This window comes from Durio zibethinus, chromosome 10, assembly GCF_047325235.1.
Source record: "Durio zibethinus cultivar Kanyao isolate XHJ-2024 chromosome 10, ASM4732523v1, whole genome shotgun sequence".
Classification (NCBI taxonomy): domain Eukaryota; kingdom Viridiplantae; phylum Streptophyta; class Magnoliopsida; order Malvales; family Malvaceae; genus Durio; species Durio zibethinus.
The window spans coordinates 26,622,763-26,650,082 of record NC_143171.1 but is presented as its reverse complement, the minus strand read 5'-3'; the positions used below and the strand labels follow the sequence as shown (position 1 = coordinate 26,650,082).

The 27,320-nt window shown below is 29.0% G+C and overlaps 3 protein-coding genes and 2 pseudogenes across 3 annotated transcripts; all 5 read left to right on the top strand.

Moving 5' to 3' along the window:
- The first annotated feature begins 2,854 nt into the window (after window positions 1–2,854).
- On the top strand, window positions 2,855–4,242 carry LOC111293103 (uncharacterized). The gene has a single exon (XM_089767035.1). It carries the CDS (start codon window positions 3,070–3,072, stop codon window positions 4,072–4,074), a length of 1,005 nt encoding a protein of 334 aa, XP_089623161.1. The 5' UTR covers window positions 2,855–3,069; the 3' UTR covers window positions 4,075–4,242.
- Window positions 4,243–7,309: 3,067 nt separating this feature from the next.
- On the top strand, window positions 7,310–8,508 carry LOC111292833 (metalloendoproteinase 3-MMP pseudogene; annotated as a pseudogene).
- A 911-nt stretch (window positions 8,509–9,419) lies between these two features.
- On the top strand, window positions 9,420–10,142 carry LOC111293417 (metalloendoproteinase 1-like). Its single transcript, XM_089766303.1, has one exon. The coding sequence runs from the start codon at window positions 9,420–9,422 to the stop codon at window positions 10,140–10,142; it is 723 nt and encodes a 240-aa protein (XP_089622429.1).
- Window positions 10,143–11,554: 1,412 nt separating this feature from the next.
- On the top strand, window positions 11,555–12,750 carry LOC111292939 (metalloendoproteinase 3-MMP pseudogene; annotated as a pseudogene).
- A 1,470-nt stretch (window positions 12,751–14,220) lies between these two features.
- On the top strand, window positions 14,221–15,751 carry LOC111293021 (metalloendoproteinase 1-like). Its single transcript, XM_022885714.2, has one exon. It carries the CDS (start codon window positions 14,245–14,247, stop codon window positions 15,133–15,135), a length of 891 nt encoding a protein of 296 aa, XP_022741449.2. The 5' UTR covers window positions 14,221–14,244; the 3' UTR covers window positions 15,136–15,751.
- The last annotated feature ends 11,569 nt before the right edge of the window (window positions 15,752–27,320 follow it).

Here is a 27,320-nt window from a genome sequence, read left to right as displayed (position 1 = left end):
ATTTATCTAATATATAATTATATATTTATAAATGTTAAGTTACAATTAAATGATAATTTATACATAATATATTATAAAATGATATTTTTCATTTAAAAGAAGTTTAAATTTTTGTAAATTTTTAAAAATTATAAAATTTTTTCATTAAAAATTATTTTCTTCAATTTATTTGCTAAATATTAAAAATTTTGCTATCACTTTTTTCTTATTTGATAAAAAATCAAAAATCAATATTTAAATAGTTAAGATTAATAATTGTTTTTATCGTAATCTTGATTGGGTAGTATGTGTATATATATATATATATATATATATTTGATCGAATAACAAATCACAATTATTAATTTTGCTATAATCATTTGCTTTTTATTAGTTTTTATTTTTGACATACTTCAAGTAATTATTACACAAATATATTAGACTAACAATTATTTCTATATATGTCAACAAATAAAGTTATTTTTTAGATAAAAGGGAAACAATAATTCTTTATGTTATGCTTAAAAAACTTTTTGAAATATTTTTTATTTTTAATCATTTTTAACATAATTGATAGTATTTTTTGTGAATTAGATATGATAATAATCATCATTCTTCTCATATCATCCACTGTAAATAAAGAAATTCAATAATAAAAGGTAAAGCAAAAGAAAATAGAGAATATAAATTTACATGTTAATTTGTCAAGGTTAAATATATACAATAATAAAAGCAAATATATTAATAAATTAACAAAGAATAAAAATATTGAAAAAATGAATAAAAGAAAAAATATATATAATACAAAAAATTAATTATAATAAATCTAAGCAAAATTAAAAAAAGTTATGGACTAAAAATAAACAAATAAATTAACCAAATATATAATATAAAAATATTGAATTATAACATAAATAAAATATTATATTTGTTTTCAAAGCAAAAATATATTTTTTATCTAATTTTTTTATTAACATTCAAATGTCTAATATTTTGATATAAAGATGTAAAAATTTTATTACTTTAAAAATACATACTTTCTAGTCAATAATTCATTAACTTATCTAAAAATATTAAATTTAAATAATCTATTAAATAATTTTCAATTTTTGATAAATTTTTATTTAAATTTAAATAATTATCTAAAAATATTAAATTTAAATAATTTATTAAATAGAATTATTTGATAGAAAATAAAATTCTATTAAGTATATATATTTGGAATTGTTATTAAATTAAAAAAAGATAAATTATGATTTAATATATTTGAATTTAAATCTTAGGCAAAAATTTTAATCTTGGATAGATTTTAATTTCAATTTAAATAATTATCCAAAATATTCAATTTAAATAATTTATTAAAAATTTTTATTTGATAAATAAAATAATATAAATATTATCTTATGTGTCATTAAAAGAAATTATCCGCTTAAACAATCACATAAGCAATTTTGATCATGTAACCTTGTATATTGTAATATAATATATATTAGATTAAATTTTATTTTAAAATTTTATTTTTTCATATGTGAAATAAATTAAATAAAATTATTCAATAAAAATATTAAAATATTAAAATATTAAATTAAAAACTCTAATAACTTGAAATGAAATAAACAAATTCATATATTTTTAGTTTTATATATAGGTTTTATAATATTTTGGTTAAATTTCGAATAATTTGACATTTACATTTTTTCCTCATTTTTGTTTGGATATCTTCAAGTAAAGCACCAATGGTTTTTTTTCTTTCTTTTTTCCTTTGTTTTTTCCTCTTTCACGAGCTGGTATCTCCATTGGTTTCATGCCAAAATCCTCCTTCTTGTGAAGAAGAAAGCCATCAAAATATCTATTTAAGATTAAACCAAAGTCTTAAGATTCAATCTCATCAAAGGGTCAAATTTTTTTTTTAATTTTTAATTCAAAAAACAATTTTTAGCCATTAAATTAAAATTTTTTATGAAATTTAATGATCCATATTATTTATTGTAAAGGTTGATTAATTTAGTTTTTAAACCAAATTAAAAAAAAATTTAAAATTTTAAAAAATTATTTTCAATAATCGATCAAAATTAATTTAATAACTGATTGATTAATTGAATTAAATCAATTTTATCGATTAATTCAATTAAAACCAAATTATGAACATTTTTATGGACCATCCACCCATTGAGCTTCTTGAGTGTACATTCTTTATATTACCTTTGGTTACAATCAATAGATAAGTATGTAAAGACAAAAGTTTCAAAAAAAAAAAATGTATATATATAAAAGCATGTTGAATTAATATAAAATAAATTTAAAAATAAATTAAATGATTGTAAGTGTTAATATTTAAATTATTAATTTATTAAATATTATTTTAAAAAAAATAATTATAGAAACCAGTTAATTTAAATATTTTTAACTTATAGGTGAAGGATAGCTTTTCCTTGCCTTGTATATTTAGTAGCAGAGATAAGCAATAATCTTATAATTCCAAAAGAGCTACAAATCTATCAAGAACCGAAATAAGCTGCTTTATTTATCTCATTTTGTAATTTCTTCTAATTATCTTATTATTCAAATTGATGAAAAGTCATTTTCTATTAACAATTTGAATTTAATTTTTTTTAAAAGTTTCAATTCAATATGTTACTCTTTGTCAGTGGATGAACATACTATGAAAAAAAAAATTAAAAACTTATTTTTCTTTATATTATTCACGAAATTAGTTATTATTTGCATTTTTTTTTAATTTTAGTGAATTAATTTCTACAATTAGTAGCACAAAGGAAAAGCAACAGGCCCAACTCAAAAACAATTGGGCTTTGGTCAGACCGGATCCAGGGAAGTTTCCAAGAATCGACATTTTCTTGAACCAAAAAACCAAACAAAAAAGTCAACTACAAGAAATCAGTCATCCAACAACCAACACCAATGTTGGACTTCATCATTTGTTTCAGAATCTGGTTTTCCCAGGAAAACGAAACCCAACATTGAAGATCTTAAAAATTGTTCAGACAGAAAGCGAAAAAGCAGCAAAGCTTGCACAAATTCAAAGAAAAAAGGCCAGAAAAAGAAGGTTTGCAACTTTGTACAACAACAAATATGGAATTTTTCACCTACGCCGTTACCGGCGTTGGTTTCATCGTGATCGGATTCTGGGAATCCATCAATTCCTTAGACCCGACCCGAAACCCGAATCCAACTCCATCTTCTTCACCTTCAACCCAGATAAAGTCTGCCTCTATTTCAAAAACTAAAGAAAACTCATTTCTCTGTTCATCATCTTTTATCTTTGTATCAGTCTTCTCCATGTTGATCCTCTTAAATTCTCTGGTTTCAATCTTTGATGCTTTCAGTTCAAAGGATCGGGTGGGGTTGGTGCTCCAATTACAAGTACTCTCAATTGCTCTGCTTTTATTGCTTTACTCTGCTTTGGGTCTTTTAAATAATAAGAAAAGCTTATGTTTTTGGCCTGATTCTATCCTTGAATTAGTTCTGCTTTTAGCTTTTTTTGAAGAGTTTTTGTTATATTACTTGCAAAGGAAAGATAAAAGTGGAATTGAGAATAGATATTTTGATCTTTTATGTGTTCCGATAGCAATTTGTGTGGTTTCTACAATGCTAGAGTTGAGGTCAAAAAGGTCGGTTTACTCGAAATTGGTACGAGGCATTGGGTTGATTTTACAAGGAACATGGTTTGTGCAAATGGGATTATCATTTTACACTAATTTGATTGTTCATGGATGTAGTTTACATGAAAAAAGTAGAGGGAATTATACTATTAAGTGCAAAGGTCACCCTGAGTATCATAGAGGGAGAGCCATTGCGACGTTGCAATTTAATTGCCATCTTGCTTTACTTGTGGTTTTGGTTGTTGGGATGTTGTCAATTATGGGTAAAAGAAATGGTGTTGGTGTTTCGGGGGATGGTTTGCCGTATAGGCCACTAGGGGAAGAAATGCAGAATATGGATAATAATGTGGCGAATTTTACTTTGAATTCTGATGATGATCTCGATGATTGGATTAACGAAGAAGAAGATGATAGGGGGAAAGAAAAGGCAACTGTTGTGGAATTGAGTGTCAGTGGTCATGGTTCACATGCTTGAGGTAAAATGTTTAGTGGTTTCATTTTTAGTCGCTGGCTAAAAGCATTATAGTTTATTCTTTTGTAATGTTATTATTGAGGAAGCGATGATTCACTTTGCATAAACAAATTGGGATCAGTTTGTGTGTTGAAATTTTGTTCAATGAGATATTAGTTCTTTTTCTTGTTCTATCTGTTTCTTATTAGTTATTGTAGTTTTCTAGTTTAAAAATAGCACTTAGTGGTTGCCTGTATCAAAGTATTTTGACATAACTGGAATTCTTTTGCCTAACAATATAAGCAGGATAGTTGAACATTTGCTAATATCCAGTCGCTAGAATAGTTGTAAGTATCATATGCACATTTCATCATTCGATTTTTTCTGGATTTGAACTTAGCTTTTATATTTTCATGATTCGATGCATCTGTATTACCTTCATTGAAATTAGGAGGTGTCTTATATCAAATTGTCAGGCTAATTACTGGAAAAAAAAAAAAAAAGTTCTTTATATCATGATTTGACCACATTTTGGATTTTTGTTATGTCAACATAATTACAATTTCTTCCATTACGACGTCCTAAAATTTTCTGGGCAACTGTTACGGGAGCTTGGCATTTCATGATAAAATGAAGGACTTTACTTTAAACAATAGGATGGTAAAATTATCATCATCATTTAGCTTTTTTGGAATCTTTTAACTCTTTTGAGCTCTGTTTCTGCATGGTTGTCACCTGCATATATTTAAATTCTTAAACGTGCCCTGTCTAGATACAAATTACAAGGGTATGCTGGTCAGTGGAAGTCCAGCGAGATATCTGATCTTGTTGAATTAATCAAGAGCTCATAATTACCTAAAAGCTGTCAAGATGTGTACACCTTGGCTGTGGTTAGCATCCAGTGGTGTGCGATGGGCTATCATGTACTTAGGATGCACATAACACCATTTCTATATATGAGTCATTTGTTGTGAGCCTTCATTAAGTGGAAGATTAGAGTTCAAGACCACTTATTCTGCCAGCCTTTGAATCTGCTGGGCTTTGAATGCTTAATCTCAATGTCAAGCTGTATCCAATCATAATGAAAGGATAGAAGAGTTAGACGTTAGGAATGCCTCCTTGGTTTATGAAGATCTTGGGATCATAAAATTGGATGTTACGGTTTGAAATGATGCTCTTTTTGTTTCGGAAGTTTTATGTTTATGGCCTAACCTGTTTTGACCTCTTGCATCTTGGATGTGTATTGGCACTAAGGGTTCTGCATGCTCCTGGCTATCATGATTCTCTTGAAGTTGCATTCTTTCCATCGTGCATATTTGACACTACAACAGGCATTTTTATATTATTCTGTTTTTCCTAAGATGTTGAACTTGGAAAGCCTCCCTTTCTTTACTGGTATTTTGATGGTTATGCAAAAAGTGTTGTGGTTGTTTGTCGTAAAACATGCAATTATAGTATGTGCAATTTAAAGTTCTTTTGAGAAGGAAAGAAACCAATGGAAGTAGTTATTATACCAAATACCAATGGAGTGTAAATTTCAGAATACATAGTTAGCAGGCTGTACTCAAGGCTGCATCACCTTGTGTAAAATGATTCTATTGTTTTATTTAATGTATCTAATCCAAAATTTTGATGGAGTTGGAATGGTTCTTGAAGTGGTTTTCCTGTAATGTTGATGATGTATTTGACAACTTTGGCTTGTACTATTGTTTTTCTAGAGTCCTTATCTCTTTTTTTTTTTTTTTTAATTTTTTTATTTTTCTGGAAAGAGGGTGTCAAATTTTCGCATTTGTTTATGTCGGTAAATCAATTATTCAGCATGTTTGAATCCACTATCAGGTTATTAATCCAAGAGTGAAAAACCTATTATAACATGTCAGGCAATTTCAAAGCAAAGAAATAAATGGCAAAAAAAAACAAAGTTACTGATCCAAGAACAACACAGAATTTGTTGTTTTGTTTTCTTATTTTCCTCGACGATGTTTAAATTCTTTCGTTCATGATGAAAACAAGCTGATTACTCTATTTTTTTTTTTTTTCAAGTCTGCCTGCATGTTTTTGAAGAAAAGATCTCCCTTCAAGTGTGTGAAAAACTCAGGGTTAATTTGTTTTAGCTTGAGCATGGATATTGGATATTATATAGAAATGAAACACCATAAAAACCAGACGAATTTTTACAATGAAATGCCCAACGTATACTCCAAAAATTTAGCCTCCTGCAATGGGTGATCACCATCAAAGTTTTAATTTTTATATTTCCTGGAAATAAAGCTTAAGGTAAAATTTTGGCAATGTCCAAATACGAAAACCCTGGGAGTACTCTAAAACTCTGAAGTTGCAGTTTCCGATACCCTTTTCACTATTGAAGGGAGGCAGAACTTATATGCAAATTTTTAAGTGAAATTTATTAAGTTTTTTTTAAAAAATAATTTAATAAAAGCTTTATTAATTGATAAAATTCAATGTGAAATTTAATAATATATAAAAATATTTTTAAATTTAATCAATACTTATTCAACAGTAAAAATTTCGTTAACATTTTTACTAAAAATATCTATCTAAAAATATTTATCAAAATTTATTAAATTTTTTTCAAATTTTATACATTTGATTTATGTAATAAAACATTTTAATTTATTGATTTTGATTTTTGATTTTAATTTTTATTTTAAGAACTTCGTCTAAAAAACTTCAAATAAATCTTTTACCTTAGAATGGATGCCAAAAGGGGACAGACTGCAATGAAACTTGACTTTCCTTGCATCACTTTTTGTTCACATTTGAAATAAACAATTCTAAACTTGTAATCTAACAATCAAGTCAAAATTATGTTTCGTTCAAAGTCTTTGGGAACCAAATGTCTGTTTTTTCCTTGTAATTTTCGTCATTACCAATGTGTTATGTATGTGCCTATGGTTGAGGAGATGGAAACTTCTTCCTTCTTTTTTTTAATGAATTTTTTAAACTAATTTCAACTCCGGGGTCTTCCATGGATGGTTTCTTCCTTTGAAATGTCATTAGACTCCTGTACACCAGTTCTATAGGTTGAGAATTCGTCAGCTGATGAATTTTATATGAAGCGTTTACTCTTTCCGGGGGGAGAAAGTAAATATTGAGAGTCTTTTCTTCACATATTAAATGTTGTCTTCATTTGCATGACCTCGTAAAATCCTATTACAAACAAAGACTGACTCAAGATCTCTGATTTTCTGCTCAGACTATTCAAGCTATTTATGGCTATAAATAGGCAAAAAATATGAGCTCATTTCACAACAGCTAGAAAGATTTCTCTATAGCTAAACAAAATCATGGGATCAAAAGCTTTTCCATTCTTCTCATTTACCCTCCTCCTTCTCCTTCCCTTGTTGTTTCAGGTTGGTTTAGCAGACTTGAAAGACAAAAAGCCATCCCCATTTGAGTTTCTCCAGCACCTGCAAGGATGTCACAAGGGAGAAAAGGTTAAAGACATACATAAACTCAAAAAGTATCTGGAAAATTTTGGTTACTTGAGCTATAAGAACAAGACTACTCATGCCAATGATGATGATTTCGATGATTTCTTGGAGTCTGCAATCAAAACTTACCAACTCAATTATCATTTGAAGGCAACTGGGACTTTGGATGCGCAAACAGTGTCAAAGATGATGACCCCGCGATGTGCGGTAGCAGATATCATCAATGGTACTTCTAGGATGCGTTCTGGAAAGAAAAGGCACCACCATTCAGGCTCTAAATATGTCCATACAGTCTCTCACTATTCATTTTTTCCAGGAGAACCCAGATGGCCAGCTTCCCAGTCCCATCTCACCTACGCATTCCTTCCAGGGACCCGAGCTGATGCCATTAGCCCTGTCGCTAAAGCTTTCCAAACATGGGCTGCAAATACACACTTTAGCTTTTCAAGGACTGAGGACTATGTCAATGCTGATATCAAAGTTAGCTTTGAAAGGGGTGATCATGGAGATGGATTCCCTTTTGATGGCCCTGATGGAACCTTAGCTCATGCTTATGCACCAACTGATGGGAGATTCCACTATGACGCAGATGAACAATGGTCTGTAATTGCAACCCCTGGGGCATATCACTTGGAAACTCTGGCATTGCATGAAATTGGACACCTTCTTGGTTTGGAGCACAGCTCCATTGAGGGGGCCATCATGTATCCCACCTTCATGCCAGGAGAAAGCAAGGGTTTGCATGGGGATGATATTCAAGGAATCAAGGCTTTATATAACTATTGAGGAAGCTATAGAGCAAGTGAAATCCGTAAATCAATGTAGAACAGCATTGTTGCATTTTTGGTATGCCAACATTTATTTGGTTTTCAGATCATATAGAGATTAAGTTTAGTCCACTAGAATAAGTCTTCTCGAACAAAAAATAAAATAGAGATGAGGAGAAAAGTCTTTGTATTTTCCGGTTCGGTCGTAATAATTACTAGTACGATTTTACTTGCTAGTTTGCTTCTGCTGCAGTTCTCTATCCTGGTTATTTTATTTGCAAATTGGAACTCTAAGGGTTAGTTTGAATTTCTGATCTTATCAATCAAGCTTGGGTGAACTTAAAATAAATGTTTCAAGAAAAAAAACAACAAAAGCAGACAGCCCAACATGATTAATCAAGGTGTATATAATGTTGTCAAGCCAACAAGCAGTAGAAGATAATAAACAATTATAGAAGTAATTAGTTCATGTAGGAAATGGATGATCATTTCATAACTGATTGACATGTGATTTTTGAGAGGGCTAATCAAATCAACATCATCAATTTATAAACTGTATTTTGAGGCTGACAGAGATATTTCTTTGCAAGGCATCTAGTAATCTTTTTTTTTTTTTTGGTATAATGATATAATAAAGTTTTCATACAGAGTTTTCTTCGGCGTAGATAATTAGGCAACTTGATCATGATGGATATAGAGAAAGGAAACAATTTCATGGCCTTAGAATCATATTTGAAGATGAACATGTCAACTCAAATGGCCCCATTACTAAAAAATAAAGCCAAATAAGGTTCCATGGCTCTAAAATCTTTTTGCAGGAAACAATTTCAACAAATTCAGGCCAAAAGGAAAAATCAGACGTGATTGATTAAGTTGCCTGATGTGTATAAATTAATAGCCAATAGAAAGAAAATTCTCCAATGCAAAAGTAAAACTTGCATATGACACCTAAATTCTCTCATCTTTAGGAGTTTTCTGTGTCCTCTTCCTTGTACTGTTTCTTGTAGAGGTTAGGTGTAGAACTCTAAAACCAGCTGAGTTTCAATTTTCCAATCTTCTCCAAAATTTGGAGGGATCCAGCAAAGGGTAGACCCTGAAAGAGCTTCATCAGGTCAAGCAATATCTCAATGCCTTTGGATACTATCAGATGGAAGAAGAAATCAATCTGACTGCTGAATCTGATGAACAATTGGAGTCTGCTCTAAAAACATACCAGAAAAACTATCATATCAAGAAAACAGGGAAGATTGACACTGATACCATTAAAGCAACGAAGATTCCTATATGTGGTGTCCCTGATATCATCAGTACAGGCATTGGTGAAACTAAAAGTAGCCATAAGACTATGAAGTTCCACTTGATTTCTGTTTATAATTTTTTCAATGGAAAGCCTAGATGGAGTACATATAAAGTCACCTATACTTTTCGTTCCAGCGTCCAAGTCATTGATTTGCAGGAACTAAGGTCTGTTTGCAAAAGTGCATTCAAAAGATGGGCGGCTGTTTCCCCATTCCAATTCCAGGAGGCACCACAAGGCACTCGAGCTGACATCGTAATCGGATTTTACAGCTATGATCATGGGGATGGTCTACCTTTCAATGGTCCACGCAACATTTTGGCTCATGCTTTTCTGCCAAAAGAGAGAAGATTCCATATTGATGCAGATGAGAAATGGAGTACTACTAATAATCCTGGATCGTATCAGGTGGACCTGGAATCAGTAGCTGTTCATGAAATTGGACACCTTCTTTGGCTTGCATATAGCCAGTATCCAAATGCCATTATGCATCAAGGACTTCCACCAAGAACTCTTAGAAGGGAGCTGATACAGGATGATATTGATGGCATTCATGCTTCATATTCTAGCTGATAGCATAACCTTGCACTAGTGAATGTGAGGCATGTAGGATTGTGATCAAGGTAAATAAAATGTGTTCAAGAAAAATTGTATTGTAGGAAAGTGATGTATTTAGATGCTGTACTCACTGTGTAAAAGAGACATTTTTTATTCAACAAAAATCCAAGGTACAAAGATAGAAACCAGAAGAAACTGATCATATTACATAAACATAACTGCTAGTGTGGTTTCAACTTATTTTCGAAGATCAAATCAACAAGTAGTCCCTGTTTGTTTTCCTGTCAGAAATGATAATGTAAGTGGTCTTATGTTTAGCTGTTTACTTTGTTTGTAAAGTGAGCAGAGAGCCCTCTCTTTTATTCATCTTGGTGATTAGCAGTCCTTGACAGATTAAAATAAAGACTAGCTATTTATTTTTCTGTACAAAAGAAGCCTCAGCCTGGGGATAAGGGAGAAGGGGTTGTAGGTACTGAGATTTTAACCCCAGACCCGTTGGACGTAAGTTCCCGGTTTAAAGGCTAGTTATTTTGTCAGGGAGATATCTCTTTCTTTGACAGAGTAACTTAATAACTGTAGTTTATGTCAATCCCTTGAGTTTTCTTCTTGCTTTTGTCCATATGGTATATGACAATTTTGACGGTTTCTTGCCTGCAAAATTGTTGTTTCTCAAATTTTAATGCCTACAAAGGAACACAAAATGAGCATTCATCTAGACTAGACCGTGAAATCAATAATAGGGCAAGACAATGCGAATATTCAAAGTGACAATCACATAGAGAATGTTAGATTGTAGAAGAGTTTCAATGTAAGTGTGTTGAAATGAGTGTTAAAGAAAGTATTATAGGTCTCAATTGGAGCTTAAGACACCTTTTAATAAATAATCATGTCTTACATGAACAATCACAAATATTGGAATGAAATATTATGTCCATCGGACATAAATTTCAATTTCCAGGTAGGGAAATCAATTGCGGTAAGCCGGCAGTGGGCAACCTGTAGATATCCTACATGACATTTTTGAAGCTTTGCTTGCCTGCAAACTTTTTCTTTCTGAAATTTTAATGCCTGCAGCAAGTGAATGAGCATTTCATCTAGTATTTAGCTGGAAAATGGGGAAATGACAATGTGTCATTGTGAAAACAATTTTCTGAATATTTAAAGTGAAAATCAAATAAAAATTCAATTCTAAAATCTGCAAACCAATGAATTTCTCAAGTAAAATGCATTGCACCAAGGGTAACTTGACTTGCAGGCCGGGGCTTCCATGTGGAAAGCATCTTCCTTCTCGAAAGAGAAACGTTTTGACTGACTTCCATGTGGAAAGCATTCTTCCAAGGAATTAGGTGGCTTTTTCTGCCACTTAGAAGACCTTGTAAAGTCATATTTCCAACAAAGACTGGCTAATGACTTCTGTTCATAATCTTTGAGACGTTTTTCTTTTGGTTTCTGTTGCATAAGATGGCTATAAATAGGCAACAAAATATGAGCAAATGCCACATCCACCAAAGAGAGCTTTTTCTTATAGCTTAATCATGGCATACAATGCAATTTCATTCTTCTCATTCTGCACTCTCCTCCTTGTCCTTCCCCTGCTGTTTCAGGCTGTTTTAGCAGACTCAAAAGACAAAAAGACATCCCCATTTGAGTTTCTCCAACATCTCCAAGGATGTCACAAGGGTGACAAGGTTAGAGACATATATAAGCTCAAGAAGTATCTGGAAAAACTCGGTTATTTGAGCTATAGAAAGAACAAAACTCATGCCCATGATGATGATTTTGATGAGCTCTTGGAGTCTGCCATGAAAATTTACCAGCTCAATTTCCATTTGAATTCCACTGGAACTTTGGATGCCCAAACAGTGTCAAAGATGATGATGCCTCGATGTGGGGTGCCAGATATCGTCAATGGTACATCCTGGATGCGTTCTGGCAAGAAAAAGCACCACCCTGGAGGCTCTAAATCTATCCATCAAGTCTCCCATTTTTCCTTCTTCCCTCGAAGCCCCAGATGGCCGGCTTCCCAGTCTCATCTCACCTATGCGTTTCTTCCAGGGACTCGTGGTGATGCCATGAGCCCCGTTGCAAGAGCTTTCCAAACATGGGCTGCAAATACACACTTCAGGTTTTCAAGAATTGAGAACTACAGAGATGCCGATCTCACTATTAGTTTCGAACGTCGTGATCATAGAGATGGGAACCCTTTTGACGGTCCTGGTGGAACCATAGCTCATGCTTTTGCACCAACTAATGGGAGATTCCACTATGATGCAGATGAACCCTGGTCCGCAAGTGTCAGCCCCGGTGCCTTTCACTTGGAGACTGTTGCATTGCATGAAATCGGACACCTTCTTGGTTTGGGGCACAGCTCAGTTGAGAATGCCATTATGTACCCATCCATCTCGAATGGAAGATCCAAGGGTCTGGATAGGGATGATATTCAAGGAATCAGAGCTCTATATAACAGATGAAGAGTTAAAAAAGTGAAAACCTATGCATTGATATTGATCAATATTAATGCATCAAAAGTTTTCATCGTTTTTCACTTTGGTTTCAAGTCATATAGAAAAGAATTGGCCATGAGAATAAGTCTTGTTCGACAAAACAAGTTAGGGAAGAAATAAGGAAGTCTTTGTATTTTCCTGTTTTGTTATACTTAATTAAGTTAATCTACTGTTTTCTATATTAATTTCCAAACTCATTTGGTACTTTAATCTTAGGTTATCAACTTTATTTCTTCATCTTTATCACATTAAAATAAAAAAAATTAATTTTATCATTTGATCAAAGTATACAGACGATCGTATAATTTTAAAAAAAATAAAATAATACCAACATGGTAAAAAATTGTCAAGTTATCACAAAAATTATTACATTTTTGTTTTTCCCTTTTATTTTTAACATATTAAAACCAAAATTATTACATCTTGCAACTAGCACAAGAGAAAACCAAACTAAAGGGATTCTAGAGTTGTTCAAGAGTTCATTGTTCAACCAATTCCATTGGAGGTTTAGTCATAAACCTAATTAATGATAATTATAGAGGAAATGTGTGTTGAGACAAGTAATTAGTTATTAATAATAATTTTTTTAATGATAATTATAAAAAAAAATTAAAATAATATACCTTATCTTAGACATAAATATACCTCCACAAATAGCTCAGCTTGTACACAATATCAAACATGTTAAAACATAGGGTTTGGTTAATAGGTGTCTATAATTTAACACTTTTCAAGAGATCAGTTAAATTGAAATTTTAGACATCATTATCATTTAACACTTTTTTTTTTTACCAAAATTCAAGAAAAACCAATACTTTAATTGCTAAAATACTAAGAAGATCCCCATACTTTTGTAAATTTCTCAAACAAATTATTAAACTTCTATTGTATCCAATTAAGTCTTTGAAATATCATTTTATTTAATTAAGTCCTTATTTTACATAAAAATCACTAAAATCCGTGCACAAGTAAATGTTTAATTTTAAAAAATAGTACTTTATGGGTTAGGGTTTAATTAGATAGAATAAGTGATTTGAAGATTTAATTAAACAAAAATAATATTTTAAGAATATAATTGAGTACAATAAATAAATATAAACTTATTCAAGAAATTTAGAAAAGAGCAATTTTTTTTTTAGTATTTTAGCAAAAAATAAAAAAATCATTGTATTTCCCTAAACCTTTGAACTAATTTTTTAAATTCATATTTAGAAAAATACATGAATTTTAAAAAATAGTATTACTTTGATATGTGAATAAAATATATAGAACTTATGGTTCATATCTAATATGTTTGGATTCGAATTTTAGCACATGTGATTCATTTCTCTATATGTGATTACGATTTTTTTTATTAAATAAGATAAATAATTTGTGTCCACTTCAGTGAAAAATTATCCAAACTTACATCTAGAGGCCTACTGGCCATTAAATTTTCTTTTGATTGTCTTTCATCATGAAAAAGTAAAATTGAAGGCAAACCTAACTTAATCAATTCTATACTCAATTTGTGTAAAATAAAGTTATGAACGTTCCCCAAACATTTAATAAAGACAAGCACCAAATTTGAGTATAAATAATAGATTCTTCTTCTATTCATTCTATCAAAAGCAATGGCCCCTAAGCTTTCTCATCATCTAATTTCATATGCTTTCTTTCTTCTCCCCCTCCTAGTTCAAGCTTCAGTGGTCAAGTCTGAATCCCAATTTTCCAAATCCCTTCATTTTTTACAGGGAGCTCAAATAGGTCATGCATTCAAAGGGCTCAATCAGGTCAAGCAATACTTCAACGCCTTTGGCTATTACCCCAGTGGCATCAATCTCACCGATGATTTTGATGATTTGTTAGAATCTGCCCTGAAAATTTACCAAAAACAATACCGTCTCGAGGTAACAGGGAAACTCGACTCTGATACCATCGAAAATATGTTGATCCCAAGATGTGGCGTCCAAGATGTTTTCAATAAACCAAACGATCTTGTCGAGTTTGACATGGTTGCAAACTATACTTTTTTCAATGGGATGCCTAGATGGAACACTCGTCAACTCACCTACACGTTCCGTTCTAGTGCACAAGTGATTAGTGTTCAACAATTGAGGCCTATCATTGCCAGGGCATTCCAGAGATGGGCAGCTGTTTCCGGATTTACATTCCAGGAGGCTCCTCTATTCACCCAAGCCGATATCGTAATTGGATTTCACCGACTTTTTCATTGGGACGGCTACCCATTTGATGGCCCTGGAAACGTTCTGGCTCATGCTTTTGCTCCACAAGATGGGAGGCTTCATTATGATGCAGACGAGAATTGGAGTACTACTAATCTTACTACAATAAACCAAATCGACTTGGAATCCGTAGCTGTTCATGAAATAGGACACATACTAGGCCTTGGACATAGTCAGGATCCAAGGGCGATTATGTTTGCATATTACATGCCAGGAACCATCAAAAGGAATCTAGGCCAAGATGATATTGATGGCATACGAGCATTATACTTAGGCTAGTAATAAAATGAGCTTTTATACTTTTTCTTTGGTGTTTCAGGCTACAACCGAAGTTCGAATTCAATACCCTTAACTTTGGAGATGAACTGACTCCATTGCCACAGAGCTAACAGTTTGTTGGTAGCTTTTTATACTTTGGTTAGTAATAAAATGAGCTTCCATGGGTTGGGGCAGATTAAGATCCTCTTCCTTATTTTTTTTACTTGTTTCTAGGCTGAAAATGAGCTGAATCCTGGGGAGATAGGAATTTTTTTTATTGCAAGAAAGAGGGAAAAAAAAAGAGAATTAATAAAAAAATAAGTTGTAATTAAAAGTTTGGAAATTGCGATAATATTTCATTAAATGTTTGCTCAACTTTGCTTAAATAAATAGTTTATTCAAGTTCTCATATAGATCAAACATTGTTTGAATAACATAAACTTAGTTTGTACACTTGGTTTGATATGAGTATGAATCACTATAAATTTAAATCAAGTTCGAAATTTGAGTTCAATTTCAACCTTATCATCATGGGATATGACTAAACATTTAATAATCCAATTACTTTTTTCTCTTCATTAATTGTTAACCTTAAATTAGTGTATAGTACGAGTTCTTTACCTCTTGATAAGTGTCCTTTATCTCTAACTTTGAATCATGAATTAACGTTATGACTTGCAGAATGGGACATTGTACAAAAGTAGATACGGGGAAAAAAAATCTTCGTTTTAAAAGTTTATTTTTAAGATGTAGGAAGCATTTTATTTATAATTTTTTTATTATAATTTTATAATTGGTCAGTTATAATTAAAAATTATAGAAGGGTCTGTTACTTAAAAGTATTGTCTCGACATAATATTTTGATAGACTTTATATAATTTTAAATTATAATTAATTAATTATAATAAAATAATTTAAGTATGCTCTTTATATGCAGATATGGTAAATAGTTTATTTTTAGTTCCATACATGGTTTCCATTGAACAAATTATCTAATAATAACCTTAGTATATATGTGGGCAACTAAAAGTTTAAAATTGGGTAAGACTTAGGTAAATTTTTTAAGTGAAGTTTTTAAAGTTTTTTTAATAAAAATAATTATATAAATATTTTTGTTGAAAATTAAAATTTATAAATTGAAATATTTTCATGAGAAGATTAATAATATATAAAAAAATTATTAAAAATATTATTTATAGTAAAAATTTAATCAATACTTATTAAATGATGAAAATATGTCATAATTTTTAATAAAAATAGATATCTAAAAAAATATTAAAACATAATTTAAAAATTTATATACTTAATTTCCATAAAAAGATCTTTTAATATAGAGGTTATAATTTTTTAATTAATTTTTATTTGATTGTTTTTACTCAAGAAACTTGAAGAACTTCACTTTGAAAAAATTGACCTAAGTCTTGTTCAAAGCTCCACTTTTAAAATACATATATTAGGGTAACATGAATTATGCAAGGATATATATATATATATATATATTTATATATATATATTCATTACATCCGAGTTCAAAAAAGAAATTACTAGGACTGAGCTGAAATTTAAAATAAAATAACTTCGACGGAGTTGACAGAAATTGTATAAAGATAAAAACATCCATTATGTTCGGGTTTAAAAAAGAAATTATTTGGACTAAGTTGAAGTTTAAAATGGAATGGCTTGGATAGAGCAAAAGTAAAAAAGAATTACTTGGATTGAACTGAGGTTGAAAAATAAAATGACATGATTTGAACTTAGCCGAAGTTTGAAAATGAAATGACATGGATATAGCTAAAGTAAAAAAAAAATGACTTGGATTGAACTGAAATTGAAAAATAAAATGATATGATTTGGATTTAGTCGAAATTTAAAAATAAGATGACTTGGTTTTCACTGAAATTAGAAAATAAAATGATTTGGTCTTAGTTAAAATACAAATATGAAATGATTTGAACTTAGCCAAAGTCAAAAAAATGATATGACTTAGATTTAGCCAAAGTTAAAATATGATATGACTTGGTTTTAGTTGAATTCAGAAAATAAATGTGATCGGACTGAATCAGGATAAAAAATGAGAGTGACCATATTGAGCCAAAGTTGAAGTGAAAATGATGGGATTGCATAAAGGTTGAAAATAAAAGTGATCGAATTGAGCCAAGATAAAAAAAAAATGAAGGTAGTCAGATTAAGGCAAGGTCGAAAATGAAAGTGACCAAATGAGCTAAGGTAAAAAATGAGATGTGACCAAACTGAGCCAAGGTTAAAAATAAATATGATAGGACTGAACCAAGAAAAAAAATAAAGGTGACCAAATTAAACCAAAATAAAAAATGAAGGTAATAGGACTGAGTTAGGGTCAAGAATAAAAGTAACCATATTGAGCCAATGTAAAAAATAAAATGACTAGAGTGAACAAAGGTTAAAAATAAAGGTGACTAGATTTAGCCAAAATTAAGAATTAAGGTAATCGGACTGAGTCAAGGTTTAAAATGACTAGGTCTTGACCTAAGTCGAAATATGAAATCAAAAGTTCTTAAAAGTAATTACTACAAATTTAAAGATTATGCCAGGAAGTCTTGAAAATTATGCTTAAAAGTTTTAAAAATTATATCTGAAAGTCTTACAAATCATTCTTAACATTGAAAATGTTCTTTCAAAATGAAGGCTCCACAACTTTAAAATTTGAAAAAACATTTCCCTCATCCAATGAGAAAAAAAAATCTCATCATGAAAAATCTTCCTCATTCAAGGATTCATAATATCATCCTAAAGAAGTTTTCCTCATTCAAGGAATCAAAATCTCATTAAGAAAAAGTTCCCCTTATTTGAGGATTCAAAATCGTATTTTGAAAAGCTTTCATTATTCAGGGATTCAAAAGTTTAAAATCTATTCTCATGAAAATTCCTAACCTCTTATCAAAATTAAAATTTTGTATGCAATAGATGCCATTTTAATAATTCAAATGCCTTCTAAATAATGCAAATGCAACAATTCAAATTCACACTAAATGATACAAATCCATATCCTAAACAATAATGTAGATGCCATATTCTAAACCATGATTGAAATGTTTACTACATGATGTAAATGCATGTTCAAACCATGATGCAAATGTAATTATCAAAACAATGATTCAAATATTCACCAAATAATGCAAATTCATGGTCCAAACATTGATGCAAATGCAATACTCTAAATAAGGATCTATATACTAACCAAATAATGCAAATGCATAGTTCAATTGATAATGCAAATGTGACATTCAAAATTATATTCCTACTTACCTTTAAAAAGTAATTTGTATCTTATTGGTCTTAAAATCATATTTCATTCATCACAATGTAACAATTCAAATTTGAATTTTTTTTTAAACTCACAAATGAATGCAATAGCAATTGCCCCAAAAAGATTGTTAGAACCTCATTTCTAAAAATTATCATATTCTCTTCCTAAACTTATTGAATGATAATAGAAATTTGTCGCACATAACTTATTTTTCATGATCAAGATGAAAATGAGTAAATTCTTCACTTATTTTAAAACATGTGATTGAATCATTTAGGAACTAATGATTACTACTAAGAAAGAATAGGGTGAATTATAACTTGGACTTTCCTAAATGATGAAATGGTTTGGCATATCAAAATCTTAAATATCAAAAGAGACTTAATCATTAAATGAGAAAGATGATGTCTTTTTATCTAGGCTCACAAATGAAAGTTGTCTTTTAAAGCATAATTTTTTTGTCAATCTTTTAAGTTCTTAACATGTAGCATTTTAACAAATATCAATACTAGTTATGATAGGATTAAAATTTTGGAAGATTAAAAAAAAAAAGAGATAAATTATGAACACTTCTTAAAGGTAATGTCTATATCCTTAAAATTTTCAAAGGTCTACAAATGCATATATATTCTTTCAAGCTCCATCTCCTTCAAAAGCTTCTTGCTACACCTTGATGTCATACATAAATTGCTTTTAATCTTACTCTAGACTACCCTTTTTGAGTTTTCACCCTAAAGCTTTATTATTATTTTTTTTTAGTTTGTTTCACTATACATTTAAAAAATTCAAAATTTATCCCAAATAAAAAAGTAATGATTTCCTAAGGAATAAACTTTTCAACTTAATTATCCATGTATGATCAAAATATACTTTTCGAATGACATAAAACAAGCTAAGGTTTATAAAAAAAAAAGGATAACAGGTTCAAAAAATGTATTTAAAGTGATCAAACTAAGGATAATTTTCTTTTATAAGGACATCTATCCTTTCCACTTCCCAAACATGTTTTGAATTTTTTCATTTCTCTTTTTTTCTTTACATGCTTCCATTTTTTACAAGATGAGTTTAAAATTTTGGAACTTAACTTACTTAAAACTTACCCCTTAACATAAAGTATCTTTCTTAACGCTTAACATAAAATCCAATGTCATCTTGATGAGATCCTTTTTTAAACTCACCCCAAATATAGAGAGTGATCTTTGGTTAAGGTTTACTTAAAAGAAAAAAAATTCACAAGCTTAAAAAGGAAAAACAAAAAATTGATTTCTTATTTTGTGAAAGGAATAATGAAATATGGTTATTTATCATTTTAAATATGGATACTTCCATTGAAAAAGAATTTCAGGAGATAAATTTCTTTTTTTTTTCTAATTTTGGATTCATTTGAATGTGACTCATGCATGATATTATAATTAATTCTCTTTTTTTCATCTTTTTTTTTCTTTTTTCTCTTTTTTTTCATAATTTATGCTTAGAATGCACTATCTCAACTTTTTAATCAAGCAATGGTCCAATGTAACAGCCTTCATTTTCAAGTACATTTAGATTGTTCATGCAATCTTTGTTCAATGACAATAAATGCCACACCAATCAAATCAAAAGATATTGTGGATATTAGATAATTTGGCTTTTTAGGTAAATTTACCCCAAAATGTAGGTAAAGGGAAACTTTGGGAAAAATATAAAAATGAAATGGATGTTTTACAAGCCAAAATGTTGAGAACAAATTGTTTTTAGGTAATTCTACCTTCAAGGAAGGAATTAAACAATTTGAATTTCATAAAGAAACTTGGGTATTATTGTGTTTGAAATAGCCTCAACACTTATCAAATTATCGTAATTTAGAATCTTTCAGAGATTGTCCCATGTACTGGCTTGCAAAGGATTTTCAAAATGATTTTGTAAATTATCATCCCTTTCATTACTATAGCCTTAATGAAGATCATGATCTTGGTCAATGAAATAAGGTTTATGAAAATTAGAAATTAAAGCTTTCTAAGTGTTGTGCCATTTCTAGTGAAATGACTAGATATATTCATTCTTGACACTAATCACCAATTCTCTCAAGATTGTTATCACAAGGATTTTCTTCTTTTTTTAAAAAAATTATTTTCTTTAATCAAGAAAAAAAAATCATGTGGATCACATGGATTAATTATGCCTAAATTCAAAAGATAAAGGAAAACAACTTTCAATATTTACAAATCCATTTCGATTCACGGCAACATGTTATAATACTCAAAAAGCTTTTTCAAACAAATAAAATAAGATTTTATTTTCAATTAAACTATGTACAAAGCTAAAGATAACAAAAATTGCTTCAAACAAATGAAAATAATGTACAGACAAAGATGAATACATAGATGAAAAAAATATACAAATATATGCATGGAATACATAATGAAAGAACAAGAATTGATTTTCAATTAAAAACAATGTGCTAAACTAAAGAGAGCAAAGAGTACCCCAAACAAATGAAATAATTTACATACAAAAACATTTACATGGATGAAAAGATGTATGTATAGTTATATGTATGCGAAGCAGTGATTCAGTTTTAATTATGTACAGAAGTAAAGAAAGCAAAAATTACCCCAAATAAATGAAATAGTATACATACAAAAATATTTTCTTGAATGAAAAATATATATGTGTAAACACATGCATCCATGTAATGAAAATAATATATATATATATATATTAAGAATTATATACAAAAATAAGGATAGTCTATGAAAATTGTATATACAAATATGTTCGCATGAAAAATATATGTGCAAATACAAGCATATTGATGAAGTGTATAATGAAAAACAAGATTTATAATTAAATTAAAAACTAAAAAAAGACAGAGTTGCCCCTAACTGATGTTTACACGTTTACATTTTTTCCATATATATGGACAAGTAAAGTAATGCTTGTACAAAGTATTAACATAGATAATGTAACAAATGCATGTATATAATGAAACAATATCATATGATGCAAAATAATTCCAACTCAAAATCTTCCATTTTTTTTTTCAAAGTAAAAAGACTATCTTTGGAAATTTTTTTTTTATAAATTTAAATTACAAAAATTATCTTAATAAAAATGTTAACAAATACAAGATTAATACAAAAACATATCTTACATAAGAGATTGACAGAGCTATACCTTAAGGCTGAGTTCTCTTAAGTTCTTTATATGCTTGGTTATGATGTTTCATAATCTAAAAGGTCTTCAAATTATTCCCTATTATCACTAGCCTATTCAAAGAAATAAAACCTCACGAAAATATAGGTACTCTACTCTTTTTTAAGGGACAAAGCCTGAATATAAAAATCATGTTATGAAATGCATATAAATGACATAATAATAAATGCTTGAAAAATAAAAAAAAAATCATTTTAAGGAAAACGTCAAATTTATTAGGCTTGGATAACACAAATTTATTTGTTAGCCTAACTCTTAACTGTCCATAGTGAAGTCATCAAATTGTCATTACGTATAGATACATAAACCTATTGTTACACATGACTTTAGGTGTCGCCATCGATCTTTTTTATTTAGGTCCGATTGACCAACTAACTGAATTTATCTCATTTTAAAGAAATGTCCCTAGCTTTACTCAAATACCTTTAAAAGATAGATTCTAGTCCATAAAACTAGATCTAGTTCAAGGAGTACAATTACGTATGAAGAAAGTTATAGCACCTTCACAACATCCATCCAAAATATGATACTAGTTGATTTCATGTTATCTAAAACCTTAAAACATATTTGTAGTTTATCGAGCAAATTTAATATTAAAAATTAATCTTAAAATTACGTCAATAACTTGGTAGCAATTAAAAAAAAATTTTTCACCTTAAGAGTAGTCATGAGGACTAGTATCCCACTCTAAAGATATTTCGTTATTGGATTCATTAATGTGTTTTCAAGAAATTCATTATTTTCAAAATTAATAAAATCTTCCAACAATTTAGTCAGATTTTATTTCAAGGCACATCTTCTAATATTTTGTAGCATTTTTATTCAAAATTTATTCATGAATTAAATCTTCTAATCATTTCGTAAGAACTAGCTTTGAAATTTAAATTCTTCAATAGTTTAATATGATCGAAAATTTTATTTTTTGCAAAAACTTATTAAATCTTTCAATAATTTAGTAATATTTAATTTGAAATTTAAATTCTATAATTATTTAGTAGGATTGAAAATTTTACTTTTTTTTAAAAAAATATTTACACCTTCTAATAGTTTGATAAGATTTAACTTTGAAATTTAAATTCTCCAATAATTTGATAGGATTAATTCAAAAATATTTTTAATTTAATTTTCTAATGAATTTTTTCAATAGTTTGGTAAGATTCATAATTTGAAAAACACTTTAAACCCACAAAAATCCTTCACTACTTTGGTAGAATTCATGAATTTATTTAAAATATTTTTAACAAAAATTAATTTAAACAACATAAATAAATAAAATTTACGTAAAATAAATTTAAAAAAATAAAATTACCAAAAAAGGGGTCAACGACTTGACTACAGAAACAAATAATAGTCCGACGATTTGATACACAACTCAACTCAATGATTGTGAAATGTGAGTTACTAGATCTTGACGTTATAGGTTGGTTTCGCAATTAGGTTGACACTTGGGTCAAGTCCAATCGGGTTAACGCTTGAGGAAACTAAGAATCATTGTCTAAAATTGGAAATATCATCGGAATCCTCATCAGGAACTTTAATGCTCGCTAAAATATATCACCGAAGCCTAGAAACCTCACGAGGAATCGTCAGAAACTGGAAAAAACCTAAATTTTGAATTTGAACTACCTAAAACATTTTTACTCTCAAGTTCTCCTTTGTAATTGTTGTCTATTGATTATGTAAACTTGCAGGGTATTTATAGGAGTCTAGTCCCAACTTGATAAAAACTCTTAATTCCATAAAAAATTATTCTAAAAATTATCTTCAAAATAATTTTAGAATTTCATTCACATCCTCACCAATTTTTTCTAAAATCAAACTCCTTAGATTTTATTAGCACATTTTATATCTGACAATGAAATTGGTTTTGGTACAAAACCATTGAATTGAATGAATTCATATCCTTCAAGAATTCATCCTCACCTACACCTCTTTTCAATTTTTTTTTTGTTTTAAAAAGAATAAAAACAAAGATAAAATAAAGTACAGATAATTAAGAAATAAATAAAGATATATAAAAAAATCACTAAATAAGAATAAATAATGAAGATAAATAACTTACAAAGATAAATGAAAATAAATGATAAAAAACTTAAAATAATAAAAAGAAAATGAAGTTCTTAAGCTTAGACCCAAATTAGGTCAAATAATATAAAAAATCAATACTTTCCTAAAAGTAATTTCGAAATTTTAAATTTCAAATAAAATGAGATGTTTACAACTAGTAAAATACCAGTGTTCAACATTACTACGAAACTAAAAAATATACTGTCATCATACATTTAACATTCATTATTGTTTGTATCAACATCAACAAATAATTGTATAATTAATTAGTTGTCATCATACAAAAAAAAATTGTAAAGCACATTAGAATATTAACATATACAGGTAGCATAAACAACAAAAGAAAGATGGTGTTTATCTTTATATATAAAGGTCATATTGCTTTCTTTCAAATACATACACTATTTTTAAACTTTCATTATCACAACAATCTTATCAAGTTAACAGTTCTTAAACTAAGAAGTGACAAACTACACCTATTTCATCTTATTAAAAGGGAACAAGACATCATGACCCTTTACAATGGAAAGTAACATGTTCTAATAATCTTTTAGGTTGATTTTGGTCAAAATCTAAAGCAACATCAATTAGCACCGAGTCAGAAAGAAACATTTAAAGAAAAAATAAAAATAGGAAATAACACAATATCATTTAGTTTCATGTATAATTGTACTTTTACTTACAAATAAGAAAATTCTTTAGACACTTGTGATACACAAAAAATATGGTTCTATAGACTACCAAATACATATTGCATCTAATTTTTTATAAACATTCCAAGGAAACAAGATCAAGAAAATGCTCAATAGACCATTTCTCTATTAGAACATGTATGCAATGCTATATATGGTGAATTTTCCATTAGCTTGAGCCAATAGTTGTTAGCAACAATAATATCAAACTATTAAAAGATACATACATGTAAGCAAACATATGTCTAGTTTTGAATTTTTCATACTTAATTTTTGTAAAATTTAAGATTGCATAGAATACATACCTTTGAAAGATGCCAACAAATGCAAGCTAGTTGAGTTTCATGATTTGGGAATGCCTATTTTTAATCAATAATTACAACATACATAAAGTTCTTAGTTCTTGAAATCTTTCTTCAAATATGCTCTATAACAATACATGCAAAATGGTATGAAAATAGAAGTGCATATACTCACAACAATAATGTCAACCCCATACTTCTGTGCCAAAGCAACAGTAGTTGTAGTTGGTTGCGAAAAATTTTAGATTTTTACCCAAATAATGATTACCCAAATGCAAATAAATATTGCACATCTTAAAAAAGTACTTTTTTCTTTTAAGAATTTACATTTGGTGTTTAAAAATGTTACTTGTCTTGTTCTTTTCAAAAATAAAGATTCGTTGGCAGTAGCAGATGTTTGAAATGAGTAAATGCATCTACTGTCACAATCACTTAAGATCTTAAGGTTCAACTTTGGTTGTTCACAATTAGACCAACAATATAGAAAATATCAAAATTGTAGCTTGCAATAACAACCATAGTTAGGTTAAATTTTTCATTAAATTCAACAAACTTAGCAAAGTTCAACAAATAAATCCTTATATTTAAAAGCAACACAACAAATCAAATGGAGAAAAATGAAAATTTTGAGTAAAAAAGATAATGCAATTAAAGAGAAAATTTAAAAAAAAAAAAAACCAAATTGAAAAAAAGATACATGAATAAATAATTTGGAAACATTTGTAAAGAAATTTTCAATGTTTACGCCAATCGAAGCTATAATATAACAAAGAGAAAAAGAAAACCAAAACATCCATTCATGTTCTTTAAGCAAGCAAATAAATCATAAAACTAAACAACCATTCTTTAATCACGTAGAATAATAATTTTTTCAAATAAAAAGAGAGATAGATACTCACTCCTTTTTATAATGGTAAATTTTTGAAAATTTGCAGCTGTAAAACTAAATCATAGAAAAATAAAAAAAAAAGGAAAAACTTTATTTATATACCTAATCTAAGAATATAAGAAGCTCTAAACATATATTAATCAATTAATACAACTTTCAATTTGTAATATCTAAGCTACATTGATTTCTAATAATCTCCTGTAACTTTTCTTATTTAATAAACAAATATGACATCAAAACTTTAAGCTGAAGGGTAAAAATCCATTCCCTTATACTAACAATGAATGGAATGTTCAACATTTTCAGTCATATATTTCTATTACTAAATCAAAAGCATCTTAATTAGAAATTCAATGTACAATAGACTTAAACTTTTAAAAGGCAAAAGATAAACTCAAACTCGAATAAAAAGCCATAGCTTAAAACTTTGTATATGTTCATGATATGTCAAAGAACTCCAATAACATTGCATCCATCCGTAACACATACAAACAACCTTTTAACAAAAAAAATGGTGAGAAAAGCATACCTAAAAAGCTTGAAAGTGTTTTTCTACCACCTATTTTTTTAGTAGTTGGCAACTATTTTGTCTAATCATACAATAATCTCTGAAAAAACTTATTTAACAACATGTTTTTCATCACAGCATTCTTTGATCACCTATATATTCCAATTGTATTAAACCTTAGAATATTTGTATATTCATAGTCTAATACACAATAAGCCTTAGGTGGCACATGTTTTCTTCTAAGAAGAAAGACATGAAAAAACAAATCTTGTTTTTTCTTTGAAATTAAATTTATAAGGAACAAAAACAATAAACACATAGACATACACAAAAAATAACATTATCATTAATTCAATGAAATTAAAAGTAAAAAGCAATAGAAATATACTTTTTATCTCAAATTTGAATCTTACCCTCTAAAGGATAACTCTTTCACTTATTCTTAAATGGCAAGCTCTTTCCTTCTAAACACATCAATTTCATAGCCTTTTCTACGGCCTTAGGATGAAACAATGGTACTTCTCCACAAATCTGAACATATTAGAAACTTCACTTGAAATTAAAAATTTTCAAATAGATATAGCCACCAAACAAAGCCTTAAAATAACAAAAATTAAAAATAAAAATAAAACCCCAAAACCAAACTAATCAAATAACAAAAGCTAGAGTTTTTATAAACCCAATCATAATCGTACCGAGAATATGTCTTTTACAAAGCACATGAGGCAAAAAACCACTTGAATATCGATTATCTTATTAACCCATCTCCATCTAACCTATTTTTTCATCCTCTTTGATATAGGTAGGTCATAAAATTTCCCCACTCCTATCTATCTTGAAAATAAAACAAAACCATTTTAGAAGTCAACAATTTGGCTAATTGGCGAGCTGGATTTAAGTGGGTTGAAGGTTAAAATGTTAAAACTTGATTCGAGTTTTTGGGTTTCTAAGATAACAGAGGAGTGGCGAAAGAAAGGTTGATGATTTTGCTCTTGAGAAAGTAACAAAAAAAATGAAGGAGTTTAGATAGAATGGGAAAAAAAGGGAAATAAAATAAAAGAAATAGGAGGTTGCATATAGAGAATAAGGGAAAGAAATAAGCGAAGAAGAAAAGAAACAATATAAAATAGAAAAAATGGGCATCTAATTAGAAATGAAAGAAATAAAAAGAAAAAAAAAAGGAAATGTATGTAAAAACCAACTCCATCTACTACTATTTCAATCAAAGAAATAAAAAATAAAATGAAAAAAATAAAAAAAAAATTGA

What these genes read in the sequence shown, in the direction of transcription:
- LOC111293103 (XM_089767035.1), top strand. Translation starts at nt 3,070, where the DNA reads ATGGAATTTTTCACCTACGCCGTTACCGGCGTTGGTTTCATCGTGATC.
- LOC111293417 (XM_089766303.1), top strand. Translation starts at nt 9,420, where the DNA reads ATGGAAGAAGAAATCAATCTGACTGCTGAATCTGATGAACAATTGGAG.
- LOC111293021 (XM_022885714.2), top strand. Translation starts at nt 14,245, where the DNA reads ATGGCCCCTAAGCTTTCTCATCATCTAATTTCATATGCTTTCTTTCTT.